The sequence below is a fragment of the Ictidomys tridecemlineatus genome, chromosome 4 (genome assembly GCF_052094955.1).
Source record: "Ictidomys tridecemlineatus isolate mIctTri1 chromosome 4, mIctTri1.hap1, whole genome shotgun sequence".
Lineage (NCBI taxonomy): Eukaryota > Metazoa > Chordata > Mammalia > Rodentia > Sciuridae > Ictidomys > Ictidomys tridecemlineatus.
Window position 1 is genome coordinate 29,364,797 of NC_135480.1, and position 22,935 is coordinate 29,387,731.

General features: G+C 43.8%; 1 protein-coding gene and 1 long non-coding RNA gene across 4 annotated transcripts in view; both read left to right on the forward strand.

The window, feature by feature from the left end:
- Positions 1-421: 421 nt before the first annotated feature.
- Slc1a2 (solute carrier family 1 member 2) overlaps positions 422-22,935 on the forward strand; it is a 147,774-nt gene continuing 125,260 nt past the window's right edge. The window contains exon 1 of one of the 3 annotated variants that reach the window (XM_040284508.2): positions 422-504. In XM_040284508.2, coding sequence (XP_040140442.2) covers positions 500-504 — 5 coding nt within the window. In that variant the 5' untranslated portion in view covers positions 422-499. Of the gene's footprint in view, positions 505-878; positions 1,533-16,238; positions 16,357-22,935 lie in introns of those variants that run through there. The other 2 variants (XM_005327403.5, XM_021727803.3) reach the window with 2 other exon arrangements.
- LOC144377058 (uncharacterized) lies at positions 2,110-11,501 on the forward strand. The gene is made up of 2 exons (XR_013437626.1): positions 2,110-2,376; positions 2,803-11,501. It is a non-coding gene; the product is annotated as an uncharacterized LOC144377058 (long non-coding RNA).

Consider the following 22,935-nt stretch of genomic DNA (forward strand, 5'->3'; position numbering starts at 1 on the left):
CACGGGGTCCGCAGGTGGCAGAGCTGTAGACCTGTGCTGTGTCCCCGTCCCAGAGATAATAAAAGCTGCGCGGGTCTCCTCATTATTATGCAAAGCTGGCCAGGAGGCTTGGACCCTCCCTTGAGCGAGCCCATCTGTCTCTGCGAACCTCCCCCGGGCTCAGAAGCCGACTGAGTGCAGAGTCGAGGGGGTGGAGGCACGTCCCCAGCAACTAGCCACGACAATCTCTCCGCGCCTTTCTAGCCTGCGCCCCCGAGGCCGACCTCTTTCGGTTAAAACAAACAAACAAACAACAACAAAAACCCTACAGCTTTCCCTTCACCCCGCCCTTCGCCCCCGGGGAGCTGCATTAATATTAATCTTGATGAATAATTAAAGCCCAGAGATTTATGCGGGCCCCAGCCGGGGAAGGCGCGAAGCGGGGCAGTGTTTCGGTCGCGCAGCGTGCGTGTTTGGGCAGTTGGAGTTGTGTGAGGCTCCTTTCCGCAGACGTGGGAGCATGAGGTGGGGTGTGCTCGCCGGTGGCGGGTGATTTGGGGTTGAGCGTGAGCTGGAAAGAAATGTATCAAGGAGTGAGGGTGAGCGTCGAGGCTGCTCCAGAGATTGGGGACGGAGGGGCATCCCGGGTCTCTGTGCTGCCGCCTGCGCTTCGCCCAGCTTGGGGTGACTTGGGGCCACGAGGACTTGAGGGGAAACAATAGCTACTCCTTAGATTCTGGGCTCCTGCCACGGGCTGCCCAAGCCTTCCGGATGACCGGCGGGCTTCTTTTCTTATTTGGCTAATTTATGGCGAGAGGCTAAGGGGCGGGGTGGCAGAGGAGGGACCGCGTCTCGAGATGGGGGCTGGGGGTGGCGGTTAAAGGAGTCGCTCGAGGCTGCGGCGCGGTGATGTCAGCTCTCGACGAAAATAGAGAGGGATCGCCTGTAAATCCTCAGCTCCGGCGGGGCTAAACCTTGCAATCCCTCCCCGGCAGGCGCCGAGCCAGGGCGCAGAGGCCTCCACCACCTCCCCCGGCGCGCACACACCAGCACACGCGCGCACGCACGCACACACTCCCCCGCACAGACATTCACTGTCCTCCTCCCTGCCACCACTCTCGGTGCCCGCCACTCGGCAAGCCAGCCTGCCCCGCAGCAAAGCACAGGTGGTAGCGGCGGCGGCGGGGGCGCAGCGTTGTTGCGCGCGCTCCTGTAGCCCCCGGGACAGCGCTGTCTTTGGGAAACCATTCTCGGAACCCTCCAAACCCCCCAGCGCCCAGCCAAGCGCTACTGTAACCTGCGGCGGGGAGCGCGGGACGCGCGCAGTGGAGAGCTAGGACGTGGATTAGCGCCCGCAGGAACCTCCGGCGCGCGTTGAGGCGCTAAAGGGCTTACCCAGGAGGGGGGTGGAAGGGCGGAGAGAGGCTCCCCCTTAAATACCGCTCCCCCGCACACACGCGCTCACCCCAGCGCCCGCTCGCTCCCTCGCTAGCTGCTGCCGGACTGTGCTGAAGAGGAGGGGGCGTTCCCCAGACCATGGCATCCACTGAAGGGTGAGAGGGCCTTTCTCTATCCTGGAAGGGAAGTGGGAGCCGCTCGCGGGGTGATGCCCCCCTATCAGGGTTGGGGACAGAGAGATATCAGCGCTGGGCCTCTGAGATGGTGGCTGAGCCGTGGCTTGGCTGTAGGTGGGATGATGGGGAGGGGGTTGATTTTCTTTCGTGGAGCTTGCTGCTTAGCGCTTTGAGGAAGCCGGGGACAGAGGGTTGTTTTAATTAAAAGGGATAAGATATGATGGAGGTGTGAAAAAGTAAGAAGAAAAAAATCTCTTGGGGTTACTTTTGAGATTTAAAAACAATGAGTGGTCGGCCGCGGTGTGAGCAGACACTGGCTGGACAGGCAGCGGACGAAAGCCACTGGGGAGCGCGACGGGGGCTGGAAGGTGGGGACCAGCCGGAATGAATGAGCCTGGACTGGGACCAGGGCGGAGCGAGGATCAGCGCGCGCGGCCTTGAACTCCAGATTTGCAGTCTCGGCGGAGGTGCTGGGACCCCTCGGATCACTCCTTGTCTCTGGATACCGGAATCTCCCTGGCCAGCTCTAAGGAAGAGTGGAAAGATTTGGGTGATTCCCGGGGAAGGCGGGAAAACCTGTGGTTTGGGGCAGAGCAGGAGTCCCCAGACTCTCTCCGAATCAATGTTGGTTTTTCTATTCTGCCTGCAGCCCTGGAGTCTCCCTTGTCTCCTGAGGCTACATGTGCCTGGAGGAAGCTTCCAGTGATAAATAAGGGCAGTTGTCTTTCCTGTGAGAGAGATGGGGCTGCAAGGGACAGAAGGGCCTGTTAACTACACGTCAAAGGAAGGGTCTTGAATCTTTATCTCCCAGGAAACTTTTGAGGTTTGCTGGAGTCCAAGTGGGAATAAAAAGACTAGTTGGGGAACTCAGCCCTTGGATTAATTAAAAAAAAAAAATGGTACCAGCCACTTGCAAGAGATCACTGATTCCATATTTTGTAAAAAGAAAATATCAGGGGCTCCTTTGGACCCAAGTGGAAAAGACTTTGGTGCTGGTCCTTTTCAGAGTTTCTGTAATAAATCTAACCAACTTGGCAATCTCATTTTGGGCAATGGATCTCTAAGCAGAAGTGAAAAGCTGGTGTCCAAAGACAGATCTCTAGACTCCAATGAAGAGAAAATATTTCTAAAACTGTCAGTCGGTGTCCAGGGGAAGGAATTCACCCTTTTTCTGTCCTTTGGAGTTCTTCCAAAGGGGTCTGGCATCTTGCATGGCATGACATTTTTTCTGTTTCTTTTTTATCTAAAGGTTTAACAGCATGGATGACTTCTTCTCCTTCTCCTCCTCCTTCTCCTCCTCTCCTCCTCCTTCTCATTATTATTATCGTTGTCATCATCATCATCATTATTATTTTGCTAAAAAGAAGCTTGGAAAGACACCTGTGTACAAGAAGGGTGGATCTTGTGCTAAAATATATTTCTAGAATTAAATATTAAGAGCCTGTATCATTCAACATCAGTGCCTCCCCATGTTTAATTTAAAAGGTTTTCATATTAGAAAAGCTGTGAAGGCATTTCTGGCTGCCTCCAGGGGCCCTCTAGACTTACCCCTGCTTCTAAAGGTCAGGTTGGAAAATACCTGGGATGATATTGGTAGTAGGTGGGTGATGGTAGTCTTCTGAATCCTGCTCTCTTCTAGTTTTGATGGCCAGATAGAAGAGATAGAGGTCAAGATAACATCAAAACTCCCCAAACTAAGGGTGATTATCTCACCTATGTCTTAAATGAGAGCTGCCAAATGATTGTTTAATTAAATATAGAGCAGAAGAGATTTTTAGCCTTAAAAAATGATATACAACAAATGTTATCTTTATGTGTTGTGTGTATTTAAGAAAAGATTGGCTAAAGGTACTTGTATGTGAGAAATGAAAGAATTGAAAAAAAAAAAATCGGAAAGGCTAGGAAACAAATGTAGAAAGATCTATGATCCATTGTTATTTAAGAGCAGTAACTGATGGGCAGGAGACATTCTCAAAGTCCTTCTGCTTTATTCTAGGAGCATTTCCTGAGTCCTTCATGTTAGAACATATACCCTGGGATCTCTGGGAGTGGGGGAGGGGGACACAGACATAAACAGACTGAGAGCTGGCTTATAGAAGGTTGGTTCCAGCAGAGAACTTTCAGTACTAAATTGTTCATGAGGAGTGATGCAATTCTTTCCTCCTCCTGATACATTTGGTTAATGCATTTGTAAAGGAAAATTCAGAAAGAATCCCTGGGCTGGTCTTCTTTGTTGGATTTTGCCCTCTAACATTATTAAAGCTATTTCCTTGAAACACACATTGCTGAGAAGGATGCGAAAATAGCGATATAATTATACGCTTTCAATGTATGTATTTTCAGTTCAACTCTAACCCGGAATGTCTGGGGAATGGGGCAATATGGTAAGCTGACGTTTCTGGTTAACGCTTAGGCGTTGATGTGGTTGCCATCAACAACATATGTTGATTACTAAATTTTAAAGACTTATTAGAACCAGTGACATCTAATATTTATCACTCCACTTTCAAAGATCATTCATGTACATCATCAGGTTTGATTCTTCTAATAACTCTATGAAGTAGGTAGTCCAAAGAAAATAGAATAAAACTATATGGAACATAATGCCATCTTTCCAGGAAGATTCTAGGATGTGGCAGAGCTTTGGAGTTATCCTCTGGAATATTATTTTCAAATGTTTTCCTTAAGGAGGATGTAGGCATGGCTGTGCTAATTATTGGCTTTCTATCAAATCTTTGGCATGTATGTCCTGTGAGTTGTCTTTTAGAATATTCTTTTTACAACTTGCACTTGTCTTTTGGGGAACATCCTCACCACTGTCTGATTATTCAAGTTTTCTGATTATTTGGAGTTGAGATTTATTTATTTATTTATTTATTTTTAGCATCTAGTGTCTATAAAAACTAACAGTGACTCTTTGGACTCTTTGATGGCACTAAGAAGTGTTTTCATACATAGCATGGTCTAATTTGATAGTTTAACGTTTTTTTTTGTTTTTGTTTTTTTTTCTCCCTGAGTCCCCTGTCATGGTTAGAATTATTGAGATGGCTTTTAGGTCCCTGACCCAAATTGCAAAGAGATTACAAGTAGTTGGTGGCAGACAGGCTCAAGTCCTTTATTGCCTGGGTCACAGTGGAGTGTTCAGATGCTGAAGAGAGAGGCATTTTAGAAATACATTCTTCGGAGTGGGGGACAGCTAGGTCACTACATATATCAGAGACTCAACTCGATCTGTCTTCTGATCAGCTCCCAGGAGCCAAGGGGTCAGGGCGAAAGACAGTCTCGAGGGCTTGGGTTTCAGTTTGACTCAGAGAGCAAGTGAAACAGAAAACTGCTGATAGCAAAGACCCTGGTGGAGGAGACCCCTGAATTTATTATTTGAAGCAAAAGAAAACAAAATGTAACAGTTGCTTTCTCCCTTTTTCCCTGGGGAATGAAGTTGAGGTCAGCTGGGGGAAGAGCCCATGGAGTGGGCTTATTTCTGGGGTGAGTAGAGGACATGGGGCTTCAGTTCTAGAGGGGTTTCCATATTGTATGCCTCAGGCTGCACTGGGATTTCATTTCTCATTTTAGAAATATAGAAATTGGTCTCCTTGGGTAAAACAGATATTAGTAGAGCTATAAGAGAGCCATTTCATGTTTACCAAGACAGTCTCTTGTGAGCAATGGAAAGCTTAATTCTCAAGAAATAATTTCTAAATCCAAATGAAACTTGCAAAGTGTAAACACCAGGTTATTAAAAACCCAAACACATGTCTGCACATTCATATCAATGGTTGCTTCTTTTCCTCTTTTATGCAACACAAATAGATGTCTTCCTTTTGGCTTTAGCTTTGAGGGATGTGTAAGACAAGGAGAAGTCCTCCAGAGATGACACTTTGGCTGCAAAAATAAGCAACATTTAACAGCTAAGTGTGAGATTTCTGGGTCAGTATGCCATAAATCCTACAGTTCCAGAATTGCAAATCTCTTTCACAGTCTGAAGCTCAACACAGGTTGATTTCAATGAAAATTCCCTTCTGACATTTCCCTCATGGCTGTACCCACACAATGCCCACATGTCTGTTTGCCTCCTTTTACAGGAAAACTAAATTGTTCTCCATATCGAATTTTCTTCCCCAATGGACTGGCTTGCCTCTCAGAATGAACCAAATCTCCTCTTTATTTCAGTCACCTGCTATAATTATTTTAATCTAATAAAGCACTAATAATTTAAAATCCTCTAGCAATCGTAGACATCATTCTCAAGGTAAAATTTTAGTTTTGTTTGCATTTTAAGAACTTGTCCTCACAGTCTGGAAAAATAATTAACAAAAGCCAGACATCATCTTCCTTGCAATTTTTTGCTTTCATGCCCTTAACAGCTTGTTGGGGGCAGACAGGATGCTTCATAGAAAGGGTTTTAGAATCCAGATTATGGCAAATCTCTTTATTTACCAGGATTGTAAGCTTGCTCTCCCCTCCTTCTGTCTGCCCCTCACCCTGCAATACTCCAAACGCCAAGTCCTTGGGTTGAATTAATTAATTTAAAAATATTAATTAATTCATAATTTAAAAATATCTCATTGCTCCATCTCCATGTGCCCCATCATTGATTGGAGGCAGATGGCTGCATATTCACTAGTAGAATAGAAAAGAACTGGCATTGCATTATAAACCTGTCTGTTTGACTTTTAAGTAATGGCAGAAAAGACAATGGATCAACAGTATTAATGGAGAACGGAAGGGTAGACATTTAGTCTTTTAAAGAGAAGAACTCGTTTTCTTAATGCTTTCTCTGTATGTGTGTGTGTGGGGGTGCGTTTTCAAGGTGTTTTTCAACAATGTTGATATTTACTCATTTTTTCTTTCATTTATTTACTTAATGTCTCACTTGGATGGGCAGCTGTGACTGCTGCCTGCTGATCCACTGTCTGGTGTCTCGGTAACCTTGCCAGCTGCTGTGGATTATAGACTTGTTGAGCAAGAACTGTCCTTCGAAAATGGAAGGAAGGAAATAAATGCCATGTTGGCAGATAGACTTGATCTGTGTCAATATGGTTCCTGTCTAGGATGGATGATGGCAAATGTTAAAGACCTTGAATGAAGTCCATGGGGACAGAGATGGAGACGTTGTCCCCATACTCCACTGTATATTACGGACTTCATTTAAATTGTGGAGAGTGCTCTCTTCTGTTACATTTGGCCAGGAGGGCCATCTGTCACTGGCTGTTTGCAATTTGGCATTTCCATCAGGTGCTCCTGCTACTCCTAATTCTCAGCCACTGTGCTCTTGGGATCCCATTGCTGGCCACAAAGTCGGAAGGGGAGGGGCTGAGACCTGTCTGTCACCTCAAGCTTTGCTCTGTGAACAACATTGGTGTTGAGCTCCTGTGGACTTTATGTGGCCCACAGGAACATTCTTTTTTTTTTTAATTTAAATTAAATCGAATTTAATTTTTTTTTTTGGCTTTCAGAAGATTTTGAAGATGTTCAAATTATTTACTAACTTAAAAATATTTCACCTAAAAAGAAATTCTGATTCTAGATTTTCTTAAAAATTGGGACAATTGATGACCAAGAACCTGCCTTTTTGTCTTAGTACCATTTATTGAGTAATTACACAGCCCAGGATCTTTAAAAGTACACTGCATGCATTAATTTATTTAGTCCCAGCAACAGTGCGAAACAGCAAGTGCTATTATTAGTCCCATTTACAGGAATAGAAACTAAGGCACAGACTGATTAAGTAGCTTACCCAAGATTTCACAGCCAGTGAGTAGCAAAGTCTGGCCTTTAACTCTGGATGCTGACTGCTGGGGTTATGCTTCTAACCACTGGCTGTGCCTTTTAGTTCCATCGGGGCAGCATGTAGCTGAGGCTAAGGAGTGGCTGTGTCCGGAGGCAGGGCACACACTTTCCAGGTTGAGCACTGTCATTGGGACCATTCCAGTTGTGTTATTTATTTAACCCACTATTTCTCCAAGGCAGATGTTCTGAGAGCTTGGATTCCATGCTTAGGGTATGCCACTGCCTGGTGGTTTTAAATTGAAGACTTATTCAAAACCCCATTTCTATGTAATGAAAGGTAATTCATTGCAACTGTTTCTTTGTATCCTTGTAATCACTTCTTGTTGTTTCCTTTATCTTTGCTGTGGGTTGTTCTTAATAGAGAGTTCTTTCATAATTATTGATTGTCAGGAAGCTAATAGCATTGTCTCATCTTGATGTGGTGTTTTTAAACAGGCCAGGGCCTGACCTCATGGGCCAGTCTTTGGAATATTGACTTGTGGGTATGTGTTCTTGGTGGCAAGTGTGGCTGGGAGTACAGCCACCCCTGGAACTTATGCTTTTACAATCTTCAAGTGGAGTTCTTTAGGGTTGTGATTTAACTTACCCATCCTTCTGAAACAGCTACTGACCCTGTCCTTCTGGGAGTTGGGCTGATATTGTTTGTTTTGTAACAGATGCAAACAGTGATGACCTAAGGATACCTTTTGAATGGAGGAAGAAATCTTTCAGAGGCCATATTTGTCTATTGAAGAGTAGCACAGTTTGCTGACCACCCAACAGGGGGCAGTAAAGGTGGGCACTGGCGGTCTGACTCTCTTTGGACATTTTTAGGAAATCCCAGTTTCCACAACATTTTTTTTAAATAATTTTTTTTTGTTTTTTCACCAAATATGTAATTTGGAAATAGTAAGATAATTGCAGTACATCAACAGTGTTCATTCCTATCACCATGCACAGATATAAATAGGACCATTTATTTGAACTTATGCCAAGGATATGTGACAATACATATGTGACATCACTCAATTCTTGGAAAACTCCTAGGGGATAATATGCTCATTTTATAGATGGGGAGACTGAAACTTAAGAGTCTATGTTTTGATTTTGTGCCATCACTGGGTTCTTTACTTTTCTGTGCCTATGATCCTTCATTCATATTGTGGTCATTTTGCAATTTATCCTCATTTCCTGAAACTCTCACAGACCTTTCTTTTATTTTTGTTGTCTTTGCTCCAGTGATTGCCTCCAATCATTTTGATCAGAGAAGGCAAGGTAGCCTGTCCTTGGTGAGAAAAGGGTATGAGGAATTGAAGAGGTGACATATAAGATGGAAAGCAATGGCTACAGAAGGAAGTTAATCTTTGAACAGAGATGGGCCATTGAAAAGAAAATACCACCAAAAAAAAAATTTAAAAAAAAGGTGGAATAAATTTAGGCAACTGAGAGGGATTGTCATCGCTCAGTTTGTTGACTTCAAATCAGAGAACTTCAGATGGAAGGGTCAGCTGTGCATGAAGGAGAACAAGGAAAAAGAGGACAGATAAAACAAGAGACACATTTTTCTCTGTTAGTGTCAGGGAAAACCCACTGTTACAGACCAACCTGGTTTTTTGTTTTCACCTTGGTCTTGACTTAAAAGGACAGTTGGGATCTGACAGCCAGCTTCATTGAGAGAGTAGATGGAACTTAACATGAACTTGCACAGCTGGACATACCTGTGAAATGGACGGGCATTGACTGACAGCACTCATCTTCACACCCCAAAGGGACTGATGGTCCCCAGGGGATTGGTTTAGCTGTTATTTTTTTTATACTTATATGCAACCCATATGGTCTAGAAAAAGTGCCAAAAATAAATATTGGTCTAATTTCTAAGAATGGATTAGAGAGTAATGCAATCATAGCCGGAATCTGTTTCCCCAGTGTCTTTCTGGAATTCAGAGTCATCAATCAGCACACATTTGTAAAATCATTATGGAATTATAGCACTGAAAGAATCATTGAGTTTTAGATCATGATTAATTGCTAACATTTCAAAGGAAGAGCGAATCGTTTGTAGGAGTCTATCCCTCTGAGAACACTCAGATTTGGATCCTTTTTTGTAGACATTAATACACTGGGCTTGCGGCATTATGGCTGGTTGGTCCCAGGAAACTTGATTCTGAAATGGAGACTTGTGTGTATGAAGTGTCTTGACAGTTTATGCACTCGGCATAAAGTGCTGGGAAGGAAGGAAGGAAGCAGTGGTGAACAGTCACAGCAAAGGTCACAACCCACCCACAGTAAGACCTGGAGCAAGGATGATTCTTCAGATGGTGCCTGGTAGAGGAAAGGTGTGTGGCCTTTCTACCCTTGTGTTTACCAGCCACTGGATGCAGCTCTGCTCAGGCAGGGGCCATGGCCCAAGTGAGTATAGGGCAAGGATTTGGAGAGGAGTGTTCTTAAGAGCTGTCACTTACTAACACTCCCAGCCATGAAGCCAGTGATTCTTTCTGTCATAAGTGTGGAGTTCTGGGGTTCTAGGCAGCCTACCACACCATCCACCACAGACTCCAAATTCAATGTTTGCAAGACAACAAAATAAGGAACACAGTTGCCTTCCATCTGAACAGGAGGCCGCCACAAAGTTACCATCTGTAACAAAGTGCTATACCTTCTGATTTAGAGGATACAAAGTTTCAGTTAGATGGAAGAGGATATTACAGAGGTCTATAGTACAACCAGGGATTATAGTTAATAATAACATGTTATATACTTGAACATGCTAGAGAGTACATTTTAAGTGTTGTTTACCCACACACACACACACACAGTATTCAAGGTAATAGATATATTAATTATCTTGATCTGGCTATTCCACACTGTATATATATATATTGAAACATTGTGTTGTATATCAAAAATACACAGAACTATCTATTATACATGAATAATAAATAAGGCTATACTTAAAATAAGGGTTTTGTATGAAAAAAAAAAATGGAAAGGGAAGTGAATCCTTGTGGGCAAGAATGGGAAGAATTAGGGATCACCATCTTCCTCCAGTTTAGTTGTGACTCACAGAGCCAATAAGGACAGGTGACAGAAGCCCTTCTTTCTGCTTTAGCCTTTCTGAGGATGGTTTTAACCTTAATGAGTAAAGTCAACTCCTGATTTCTATCTGGTGTAGTGAAATTAATGGGAGGGGTCAGAAAGTCCAGGAGATAAATACGAGGGAATCAGACCATAGCTATTATTGATATTTCCGGTGTCCAAAGCACCTGTTTTTATATTCCAGCTGTATTTATATTCCAGTATTATTTCCCATGGAATCCTTACCTGGGAGGAAAGTGGGCAATGACTCGATGGCCCTTTCTGGAATATCCATTGTATTGTTCTGTGATTCGAGAAGTCAGGCATTCTGTCAGCCTCTGGCCAACAGCGCTCTCACATGTTGACATTTCTCTGCTCTATTTCATTGATAAATATTAAGGTATGTTCAGAGATGAAAGAACACTTTTGTACCTAATCCAAGGCCTTGTGGATCATACTTCTGCACCTTCTTTCACCTCATTTTCTCTTGTCACTTTAGTCTGCTTTCTGAGACCAGGTCACTAATTACCATTGTTTGTGTTTTTATTAGCACAATATAATTCAAGAGGCTCAGGTAGAGAAATAGAAGATAAAGCAAGCGAACCAAAGTTTCATTAAAATTTCTTTCCTTTTCTTTCTTTACCAGTTTTAATAATTGAACTATGTTATTGTTTTGGCAGATGAATATTGTGCTTATTTCCAGCATTTGTATAACAATATTACTGATTATTTTCAATTGTATTTAGAAAATACATTTTGCACGTAGAATATAACTGTCAGCCAACTAAAAAAAACTCTAAAGGATTTGTTATTCACTGTAAAAAAAAATTGTTAACAAAAGTTTTAACCTTGTGTCTTTTAGACCAGTGACTCTTTCCATAACACAAAACATAGCATTGTTTAAAATAAAAATATAAACCTATTACATTAGGGAATGGCACAAAGAAGTAAAAGACTGTCTCCTGCCATACACAACAGTGCACACTTGTGATTCCAGTGACTGTGGAAATGGAGGTGGGAGGATTGCCAGTTCAAGGTCAACTCTGGCAACTAAGCAAGACCCTGTCTCAAAATAAAAAATAAAAAAAATGGGCTGGAAGTGTAGATCAGTGGTAGAATGTGTCTGAGTTCCATCGCCAGTACCACAGGTACCATACACACACACAGTCTCCCCTAGAACCTCTTCGGAAATCCTGTTCTTGTTTTGTCTGCACTTTGAAACATTTTTCTATGCACATGTAAACACTGTAATCTCAATATGCAATTTGTATCTTCCAATAGACTACCCTAACAATTTGCCTTTCACTTAATACTTTTATGTATATAAGCATGTGGCATAAATATGTGCATAAATATTTAAACATATATATTTTATATGTAGAACTTGTAACCCCTAAAACATATATGTATGGATATATTATAATTGATTCAAAGAGTTCGTGATTGACTTAATTAGTCCTTGATTTAAGTTATCACCGAGTCTTCATTATTATAATGATGTTGGGTAGAATATGGATGGAGAGGGGGTGGGGTGTAGATGTTCCAAAGATAGCAGCAATAACTTAACTGCAAGTTAGTGGTATGAACTAGACCACAGTGACCAACATGCATTACCAGATATCAGGGGTATTAGAAGGACTCAGGGCCCAAGAGCATGTGGGGTGAGCAGAAGGAAAGGAGTAGAACCATCTCACAGGTTGCTGGCTCAAGTAAATAGAGGGTGAGGTGTTTTTTGTGCAGAAAAATAATTCAGGAGCAAAATGGCATCTTTGAAGAAGAAAGAGATAATGGATTTGGTCCAGTAGGCTGGGTTGGGATTTTTGTGTATGTGGGATAGGAGGTGGAGATGTTCATGTGAGAGGCTGGAGTGTTTGTAGAATGGCAGTTATAATTGTAGAAGTAAATGAGCTCACTCAGACAAATCATGAAGGCTGGAAGAAAGAACTGGGCTGAGGGAAGGCTCCAGGGGAGCTCTGTGGCCATGAAGATGAGCAGAGGGAGTGAGTCAGGATGTGTAGCCTATGGAGACATAAGGAGGAGAGTCAGAACAGAGCAGGTGTCCTGGAGTGGCTGCCGGTGCCTCATGATAAAGAGAGTAAAAAATGTCCCTGTTGCAAAGTGATCATTGGATTCATCAATTCTAAGGCCATCATTGGCCTTTCTCAGAGCAGGGTCAGCAAAACGATGGCTTCTGTCACCATGTTGGTATAGATTCAGGAGTGGGTGGAGAGAAAATGAAAATAATTTTTTTAAAAAATTTTATTTTATTGGTGCATTATAATTGTACATAATAGTGGGATGCATTATGTCATATTTGTACATATGCATGTACATGTACAGTTCTTCAAGTGTGGTAATCTTGCCCAGCTCAGGACTGTTGTCTTTCCTGTACATTTCCTAGGATTCAAGTAGTCAAGGGCAGGATAGGGATAGGAAATTAGATTCAGGGGACACCAGGATTACATTTTGGCTTATTTTTCTTAGTTTTAGGGTGTGTGTGTGTGTGTATGATCTAAGCACATTCATATGCTGAGGGGAAGGCTGGATTAATAAAACTGAGGTCTTGAATGCTCTGTGGAAGATGCCGATGAAGGAAATAATTGGAACCAGAGGTAACTCATTGCTTGCTTTGGTGGTTCCTGAAGGGGAGGGCAGAGTGGGGCGGGCAACATTTGTTCAAAGCATCTTGCAGTCTTCCTCTTTGATCCCACAGTGTTGGGAAAGACATCTCAGAATGCAGAGGAAGGGAAAGGTCACCTGCCCAGTTGCCAGATCCACACCATCAATGCTGCTGATCCACAGAGTGACAGACGGGGCAGTCCACTCTTCTTACATCTCTAGCCTCATTAGTTGGCAAGCTAGAGTTGGGTATAGTTCCATGGTGGCTGCTATTTTCTTTAAGATTCACCTTCCACCGGCTTCCTGTGTCTCCCTGGCTGAAATTCTTCCCTCTCTCCCTTTAACCCTTTTGTATTACTCTGTAGCTTGTGAAACTTCCCTGGACTGTCTTTCTCTCAATCTCCTTTTGGCCTCTACTTTCTCTTTGGATCCCTTCCTGGGCATTTACACCCCACATGTGTCCTGAGAACTCTCAAACGTGCATCTCTAGCTCAGATCTCTTTTTATACCTCAAGATCAATAAATCCTATGGCCTAATCAATGTCTCCCTTTGTTCCAGTGGTGACCTTAAAATTGACTAATCCATGACCACTTAGCAATACTTCATCATTGGATCTCTCTATAGAGCAAGTCATCCTTACTTCCTCCTAAGTTTTCCCTGTCTTAGTAAGTGGTGCTGCCATCTATCTAGATATTCAAAGTCAGAAATATAAATATTGGCCCTGGCTTTTTGCCCTTTCATTTGCCCCACCTACAAGTCTTTTTAGTCCTCTCCATAGGATTCCTCATGTCTGGCCCTTTCTATTGCCACAGCCACCACGTTAGCCCAGGCAACTGGGCTAATGGAAGGCACATAGCTTCTTACCTTTCAGTTCTTCAAATGTGGTGGCCTCGCCCAGCTCAGGGCTGTTGTCTCTCCTGAATCTTTCCTGTTTTCCATCTCTCACCATTCTTCAGGTGGCTAGTGTCCTCCTGTCATAGCGTCCTTCCCTTCTCAGCTTACATGTCACTTCTCAGAGAGGCCGTCTCTCCCCACTCCATCTAAATAGGTCTCCCTTTCTGAATCCTACCTCATTCCCCTCATTTGCACCAATGACAGCTTTTACATATTTTCCTTGTTGATCCTTTTATTCATCTCTTCCCTCGCTGGAATCTGAGCACTCCGAGGGCCAGTTCACCATGGTAGAAACCCCTGCCTCCCATCACCAGGCTATACTCAGTAAACACTTGCCAATTGAATTCTCAGCCCATCAGCCTAGGGAAGGAGGGATGGAGTCTCAAAAGAGGTGACATTTGAGCTGGACCTCTTCCAGGGAGTCTGTCCTCATTACGCTTTGTTCAGTCCTCTCTTTCAGTACTTCATTAGAATAGAGTGTGCTAAGTGTTATTGTGTCTGTGCCCTGTTCTGGTATCTCTCTGAGAATCAGAACTACAGTAATTTATTTGTGCCTCAACTTATTATCATTGTTACAATGAATGTGAGTGTCATTGGATTGTCTACTTTGGGAAGAGACAAAGAAGGGCACAGAGAGGACAGAGGGAACAGGTTTAAGCAGGCAGTATGGCCGAAATTGAGAAAACATATTCGGATGCTTTTGGGGACATGGTCATCTTTATAAGGTTCTGGTGGCCAATGGAACATTTCTGCCCATAGTCAGTATCCAGCTTTTTGTTAAAAAAAAATCTTTTTTTTTTTTTGGTTGTAGATGGACACAATACCTTTGTTTATTTATTTATTTTTATGTGGTACTGAGGATTGAACCCAGTGCCTCACATGTGCTAGGCAAGCAAGCGCTCTACCACTGTGCTACAATCTCAGCCCTAGTAACCAGCTTTTTGATTGCTAAGTGTTAACAGGATTCAAGGAAGTTATAAGAGCAATCAGTTGGGTGACAACTCCTCTTGTGAAGCCAAACATGCAGTTGTCATAATCCATCATGTCTCTGTCCTGCTGCCTGAGAAAGATATCCGACTCCTATACCTGTGGTTCTTTTAAAATGCAAAGAAGCACAATCAATCAGATGTGCATCTCTGAGCTCCCCCAGCTTTCCCAAGACCACTTGCCTCCTCCCAGAATCTCCTCTCTCTATTTTTTTCCTTGTTCTTTGTTAAAAAAAAATAAATAAATAAGCGAGGAGATGCTGGAATGGATTTGACATTCAATTACAAAAGAAGCAATCTAAGTCAAAGATGATTTTCACATTGCATCAGTGAATAAAACCCAGGACTTGACAGTTTAACTACTTATGAAAACTGATTTAGAAAAAGAAAAGTTGCCAGGAGCTGACAACATTGTTTTTAAATCTTTGCTTTTAACGATTAAAGAGGATTTTTAGTGCATTGAATCATTCCCAATAGAGTCCCCTTAACTGTGGCTTTCTATAGGTCTAGGAGTAATGTCTGGAAGTTGGTATGTGTGTTTTCTGGTAACCAAAATAAAAATGATAGATACTTCTATTTTTTGAAGAAGGGAAGCCCCTCCCCCTGCCCCCCATAGTTTTCTGGTGACTGGACATGACTGGGGTGGGGGCGTACTTGTTGGGTCCTGTTGGGATGAGAGAATAAAACAATGTCAGATATTCTCCTTTTGGACTCTGTGGCCCTTACTGTGTGGGTGCTACGCAGGGAAGAAAGGCCAGTGTATGGCACCCCCTTCCTGAGCTTATAACCAGTCCTCTTGGATTGAGAATCCAGGCACTCACACTGCTAAATTTGAAGGAAAAAGTAGACTCAAAGCCGAGATTCTGCATTGTCTTGTCTACTCCGTTATCAATGCCATTGGCAGTGATGTCCTTCAAGAGTGATGGCTTACATGATGTTGTTGGTACTTCCTTTGCTTTCTCCCTTCCTCTGAAGACTCTCGGTGGGCTTCTCCACGGGCTCCATATCTCAACACAATGCCTATGTGATTGTTCAGCAATGGGGAAGGCCTAACCAATTTCTCCAGCAGGGGGCGCAGTGGAGCCACAGTCTACCAGCAGCTGGGCAATGGGGATTTTTTTTTTTTTCGTGCAGCTCTGAAGCAAGAGCCAGTGGGTGAATCGTTCTTTCCCAGACCAGCACCAGCTGTTGCCTGGAATTTTAAGAAGGGAAGCCCTACCACTTTGATTATTTACATACCAAGTGACCTGGAGTTGTTAAATCAACCAGAGGCCCAGAGCTCTCTGGAGGCCAAGGCCACTCTGGGACACCTGGGCCAAGTGAGGCTGGACGTGCGTAGACAGCAGTTACCACCTTATCCCTGGAACCTCTTCCTCAGCCTTGTCCTCCTCTTCCTCCTGGCCTTTCCCTGGGAGTCAGCAGCAGGGTTGGAGCAAGATCTGCTGGTTCTGGAGCTCAGGTAGGTCCAAAGTGGTTTCATCTGAATTATTGACAAACTTTTTAAGGTGAAGGGACAACCATGGGTTAGGTGTGTGTGTGGGGGGGTGGCCTTTAAAAGTAGGAGGGAAAGGTACTTGAGGGATTAAAGAGAATATTATGAAAGGGTTGGAAGAGCCCCAGAATAAACACACAAGAATGGAAGCAGGAAAACAGATCTTCTTTTCAAAATGACCAACCAGCCGCCCTAGAAGTCCAGCTTGTGTTTCAATCCAATCGGCAACAAAATGAAAATAGGCAGGAAAATGCCACGTTTTTGTTAAGGGACACTGTTCCTCAGGATTTCGGGGTTGAGTTATGTGTCCATATGTTTGTCTAAGGAGGTCTTTTCTCTTCGCCTTGAGCTAACCTGCTATGGCATGTGCGTTTTCAGGGAGCAGAGAAATCGTGATTCTGTCCAACTGTGGTTTCGGTGCTTCACCAAGAGGCATTTTAAAATTAACCTTGGAGGCTCTCGGCGTCACTGGATCCCAAGCTATTATTTGTTCAAGAGCTCACTGGATGAGTTCTTTACCAGAAGAGTTTCTGGTTTCTCCTTCAAGGCAGTCTTAGATTATTTGGGCATAAACAGAGGAACACGTGGAACACAGTGATGTCTTCATGGACATGTGACTTGGGCAGTCTGTGGTTTAGTGTTTGGCTGTTGTCATGTTGGAATTTTTCGTACCAAGAGGCTTTGAGTTTTCATTTTGCACATGACCACAAAAATTATGTGGCTGGTTCTATTGCAAAGCCACACATGAATGAAATAGTCTGAATGGTGACTATGAACTTGGTAAAGATGAGATGACCTTGAGAATATGTGCACTAGAAGGTTCCAGTCGTGAGCTGCTTAGCACAAAACAGCTTCTGAGAGCCAGTGTTGCACAGATGTTAAAAGGATGTGTTGTATACTCAGAAGACCCAAAGACTCACTTCCGGTTCTGTCATTCACTAGCTGTATGACTTCAGAGAAATGGCCTCCCTGAGACTCAGTTTCCTTGTTAAATATGAACACTATCATCTACCTGACAGGATTTTGGAAGGAATTAAGCAGGACAGGGGTGAAGCTCTCAGCATAGTTTCTGGATGGGGAAGGTTCCCTGTGGTGGTGACTGTCATTCTTGGAATTGCACTGCTGTGTTCCTTTTAGTTGGCTGAACTGGGGTTGGTTTTTCATGAGCCTCATGACTGTGCAAATTAGGTTGCTTGGTGCCTACCGAAAGGTATGTTTGCTCAGTTTCTCTCATAGAGCCGCAGACGATAAGATTAGAAAGGAGCTCCTAGCTGCCTTTGGTCATATGAGTGATGTCTTTGCATTAGTGAAGGGCTGTTCCAAGATTCTTCTCTTATGTGCTTTTAACCATTCAACTGTTTTTGAATTGCCATACTTCTGACTTCAAATGCATGGGATTTCCCCCCCCCACACACACACACCAGAAAGGTGTCCTACATCTCAAATTTCCTTCAGGCATTAGACACCTGGAATTAGCATCTGCTCTCACAAATTCAGGGCTCAGTCCCACAAGTCTGTTCCCACTTCAGATGCTAGTCCAAAGTCACAGGATGTCTCTGGTTCTTCTGACTGTCAAGCTCTAAATCAGGGGTTCCTAGGACTCCTCTCTTCGTGTTCCATAAGTCAGGAGAACAGCTCACAGAATGGACTGAAATGCTTTACCTGTGTTTGTTAGTTGATTCTAAGGGATACAAACTCAGGAACAGTCTAGGAGAGATGCACAGAGCAAAGAATGGGGGAAGGGAGCAGGTTTTACTTAGAAACCCCTCAAACCCCATCATTTTTGGAGTTTCAACACGCAGGCATGACGGATTAAATCATTGGCCATTGGTGACTGACTGACCCCATATCTAGCCCTTCTCTCCTCCCTCGAGAATTTGGGGTGGGGCTGAAAGTTTCAGCCTTTGATTTTTCTGGTGACCAGCCCCCATTCTGAAACTTTCTGCAGACCTCCAACCACTGGTCATCTCATTAGCATACAAACCAGCGATCAGTATCCAAATTGGTGACACTCTTATCAGTACCGTGGGATTCCAAGGACTTTAGGAGCTGCGTTCGTGCCAGGAACTTGGGACTAAAACCAAATATTTAGTCTTGATTATATTGTAAGCCTGTAATATCAGGCTTCCCCAAGCAAGGAGTTCCCTCTGCCCCACTCGTTCATTCATTCCTAGACTAAAAATGCAACTGATTGTATAGGGAGAGGTTGGGCAGAGGGACAAGGAACAGAAGAGTTACATCCAGGCTTTGGTCAGGTGGCCATGAGGCAGGGGCACCATAGAGGGACCCAAGCCTTGGGAGGAGATGGCTTGAATGACTCTTGTTTTTAACGCTGAAGGGCTACGGCTTCCTTTCTGTGAAGTTACCGCCACCTATCTCAATAGGTTCAAGATTTCCAACACCTTAATGTACCTCAAGGGATATTTGCTTAGTAATTCCAGTGAGATAACTGAGTTTAACTGAGAAACGTGAGTGTTGCAGTTACCAAGTGATCAGGGCATGGGGTCAGTGGAACGTGTGTGTCTTTGGAAAAAGAATGCATGCCTTTTCTTAAAGCATAAAACATAGCAAGCAGGTAGGCACCGAAAGATTTCTAGACCACTATTTTTCAGAGAAATCAAGTAGGTAGAAAGACATCTGCTTTTGCTGTTATTATTCTCATATTCAATGTTATCTGTCAGCTAAATTTTATGATACTCTGATTTTTTTTAGGGTTGTACCTATATATCCCAGGGATACGTCATATTAAGGAATATTTTATAAAGGTGGAGAGTTTATCCATATTCAGTTTTAAGGTAGATATATTAAGTAGATATAACCAAGATTTTAAAAGCCTTAACACTAACTCTCTTGCTAACCAGCAAATAAATGTCTTTAATATTGGAATATTTCAATAGTGATGCATATTTAAATGTTGATACTTTTTATATAAAAATAGGAGTATAGCTTACAAAATGTCTTGTAACCTCATTTTTTTCACTTGACATGAATGTGTTGTGAACATAGGTTAATAAATTAATCTATATGCTTGCTTAATGGCCACACAGGCTATTCATTTTGTTTTCCTGTTGTTGGATATTTAGCTTGTTTCTAATCTTTCTCTATTATAAACATCTTGTATATATACCTATGGTAGCCCGTCTCTCCCTAGGGCTTATTGCTAGAAGTGAAATCATTGCACACATTTCTCATTTTGACACATATTGCCCAATTAGGCAGAGCCTGAGGGTCTGGAGGTTCCCAAATGCAATTGCTTTTTGGGTCCACTCACTGCAGTGAATTGCAAAATGGAATGGCTGTGTGGTTAACTTTGAATTCTTCATCATGTGGCAAAAACCTGAGCCAGGTTTAGGCTAAGTAATGTGTTTCCCTAAACTTGGTAAGTTTGGGTTTTTTCCTATGCTGACCTCATATTTTACATATCCTCTCTGACATCCCGTATCAGTTTCACTTGAAACTCATGGTCACATCCTTCTGAATGGGGATTTTATACAAATTGTGGGACGTTCTCTGAAGTATTTATCTGTAATTATGTAGAGATGACACTGTATTCTAAGGGTTTGCTCTCTTCTATTGAGTGCCTTGCTGTGAAAAAAAAAAAAAGAAGTGTATGAGTCCATTTTGTGTTGCTGTTAATAAAATACTCAAAGATGGGTAACTAACAAAGTAGTTTGTTTGGCTCATGAGTCTGTTAGTTGGAGGTTCCAAAGAGCCTAGCACCAATGCTTTGGCAAGTGCTCCATTGGCTGCCTTACTCCATGTTGAATTGGGAAGGGAAATGATGGCATGCTGCAGAGACCAGGCATGGAGGGTGGGTTTGCTTTATAGCAATCTGTTCTTGAGAGACCTGTCTCCCCAGGGCCAACCCCAGTCTGAAGCCAGTATTAATCCATTGGTGAGGGTGGAACCCGCCCCCCCCCCCGCCATGACCTAATGACCTTCAGGCCCTGCCTCTTGAAGTTTCCACCATCTCCACACCACCACACTGAGAACCAAACCTCTGGGCCTGTATTTTATTTATTTATATGCAGTGCTGAGAATCGATCCCAGTGCCTCACACATGCTAGGCAAGTGCTCTACCGCCGAGACACTATTCCAACCCTATAGGAACTTTTGGGGGACAAACCTCACCCAAACCAGAGCAGAGCAGCTCCTGACTTATTCAGGGCTGGGTCCTTCCTTTTGACCCTATCTTTTTGCTACAGATGGAAAGAACTGAGCATCCTCTTTATTTGGAGTAGGAATGGGTTATCTAACAGGCTACATGCAACTGGAAAAGGTCTCTTGTCTGCTGGGTTTGCTTCTCTTGTTCATAACCATCCTGTGTCAAGACCTAGTCCTGCCCTGTCCCAGGGCACCTCACTCCCTGCTGCGGTGATCATCCAGAGTGTATATCTGAGCTCTCCGGTGGTGCCATCTGCACCGTGAAGGGAGACGGAGAATTGAGGGCTCTTCTGGATAAACTGAACAGGGAAAATCATCCAGTCTGGCTTAATTGTCTGTGTAGTTCAAAGGGAAGGTGTTTGGAACAAGTAATTAAAGGTACTTGCTTTAATTTCTTATATGAGTTAGGAGGTGATTACAGGAAGCCAAGTCTCTGTTTAAAGTCCCACTTGACTATCCTGGGGAGAAAGGAGAGCTAAACTGGGCAGATGGCAAGATGGGGGTGGGGCAAGGGGAGGAGGAAGAAGAGCACTCAGGATATGCTAAAGAAAAGTGTGGATAGGAACAGATTGCAAGGCAAACATTTTTTATTCTGGAAGTAACTTGTGGGCTGATGCAAATAAACTCAAATGAAGTATGTCCCAGCATGGACTGGTGGCCTGGCTGTGGGCAGGTGATGCAGTGCCTTCCCAAATAGGAGGCTGCTATGGGCTCCTCTGAAACGCCCCCTTCCTGTCCCACAGTGCCAGACAGTTGGTATGTAAAGAGGAGGCCAAGCCTTCTGCAGCTTAGGGTAAGATTTTGCCTGTATTTAGCACTCCTAAGATTAAGTAACTCATATCATCTTTCTGACCCAGTCGGGCCGTGGCATACTTTCTATTTCCAGGTTAACTGGGGACCCCAAATATCTGTGTGAGCAGCCTTAAGGTAAGGCAGGGTGGTGCAGCTGTAGGCTTAATATCTTTAAATGGACTCTACGATGTGGGTAGGGCTTCAAATTCGGGCTGTGTTTTCTTGAACAAGCTCAGACCATCTTTCTGTTTTTTTCCCCCTTCAAAAAAGAGTGATCAGGGGATGAAAGTTGGAAAAGAATGCCAAATTGGCATGCAGTATTGCTTTAGGGATAATATGGTGTTTCTGCTTGTCACCGTGGATGCAGAATGTTCCAGGACATTTGGCCCAGTCCCCCCCATTATTCCTGAGGTCCAAGATTGAAATGAGTAGAGAGTCTGGGTTTTAATTCTAGCTCTGGTCAGTGGTCGCTGGACCAGAATTCCTTCGACTGTATCTCCAATTATGCTCTGGGAGTTTGAAAGACTGGAAGAAAGACAGAAAAGAGGTTCACCTTGCCTTAGGCCATTTATGCTCCTATAACAGAGGTCTATACTCTGGGTGGCTTATAATCATAGAAACTTATTTTTCTCAGTTCTGGAGGCTGGGAAGCTCATGATCCAAGTAGTGGCAGATTCAGTGTCTGGGGAAGGCGGGTGTCATCTCTAATGGAAAGGGAGAGAGAGCTGTCTTGTCCTCTTTGATGAGAACATTGATCCCACTCCCAAAGGCTCTAGCCTCAAGAATTAAGAATCATTTCTCAAAGACCCACCTCTCGACACCATCACCTCGGGGGTTAGGATTTCAACATAAGGACTGTGGAAGGACACGAGTTTGTTGACCCCAGGGTCATCCAGCCGAAGTCCCAAGACGGTGGCTCAGGCATATCCCAAGCTTTCCCTCTTTCTACCCATGACATGTGCTTTAGAAGACATATCACCTACTTGACCTGTGACCTGGCCTTCACCTTGGACATCCCCTTCCCAGATTCTGGCTGGGCTGGAGCCTCGGGGTTCACCATGGCTTGCCGCTGCTCCCTCTGCTCCTTCCATGGCATGTCTAGTGGCTCTTGGTGGTGGGGAGAGGCGGGGAAAGGCAAAAGTCCCTTTGCTGCCCTGTCCTCGAGTTCTCCAGAGCCTCGCACATAAAAGGAAGAGGTCACTGTTCGGACTTGATCAAAGACTAAAAAAAAAATTAAAATTGAAAATTAACCATAAAATGGCTACGCTCAGGGTTTGACAAGAGATCTCATGAGAGGAAACTCGGTGCAGGTGCCTGGCTCTACGTAGGCTGTCTTCCTCAGAGGAAGCACTTCTCTTTCAGTCCTTCGCTGGGCAAATCACATGCTGCCCACAGGGAAGTGGCATGACCCCTGGAGCCCCTCGCTGCACCAGGATAGCCCATAGTCGCTCACCGTGAGGTGTTCTTGAAGTCAGAACTCGTCACTGTGGACAGCACGGTCAGGGGCACCCTCAGGACAATGCTGTCTCGACCACCGTGAGAGCCCCCTTCCTCCTGATCTCTGGGATCTTTTGGGTAACTGTAGCCCAT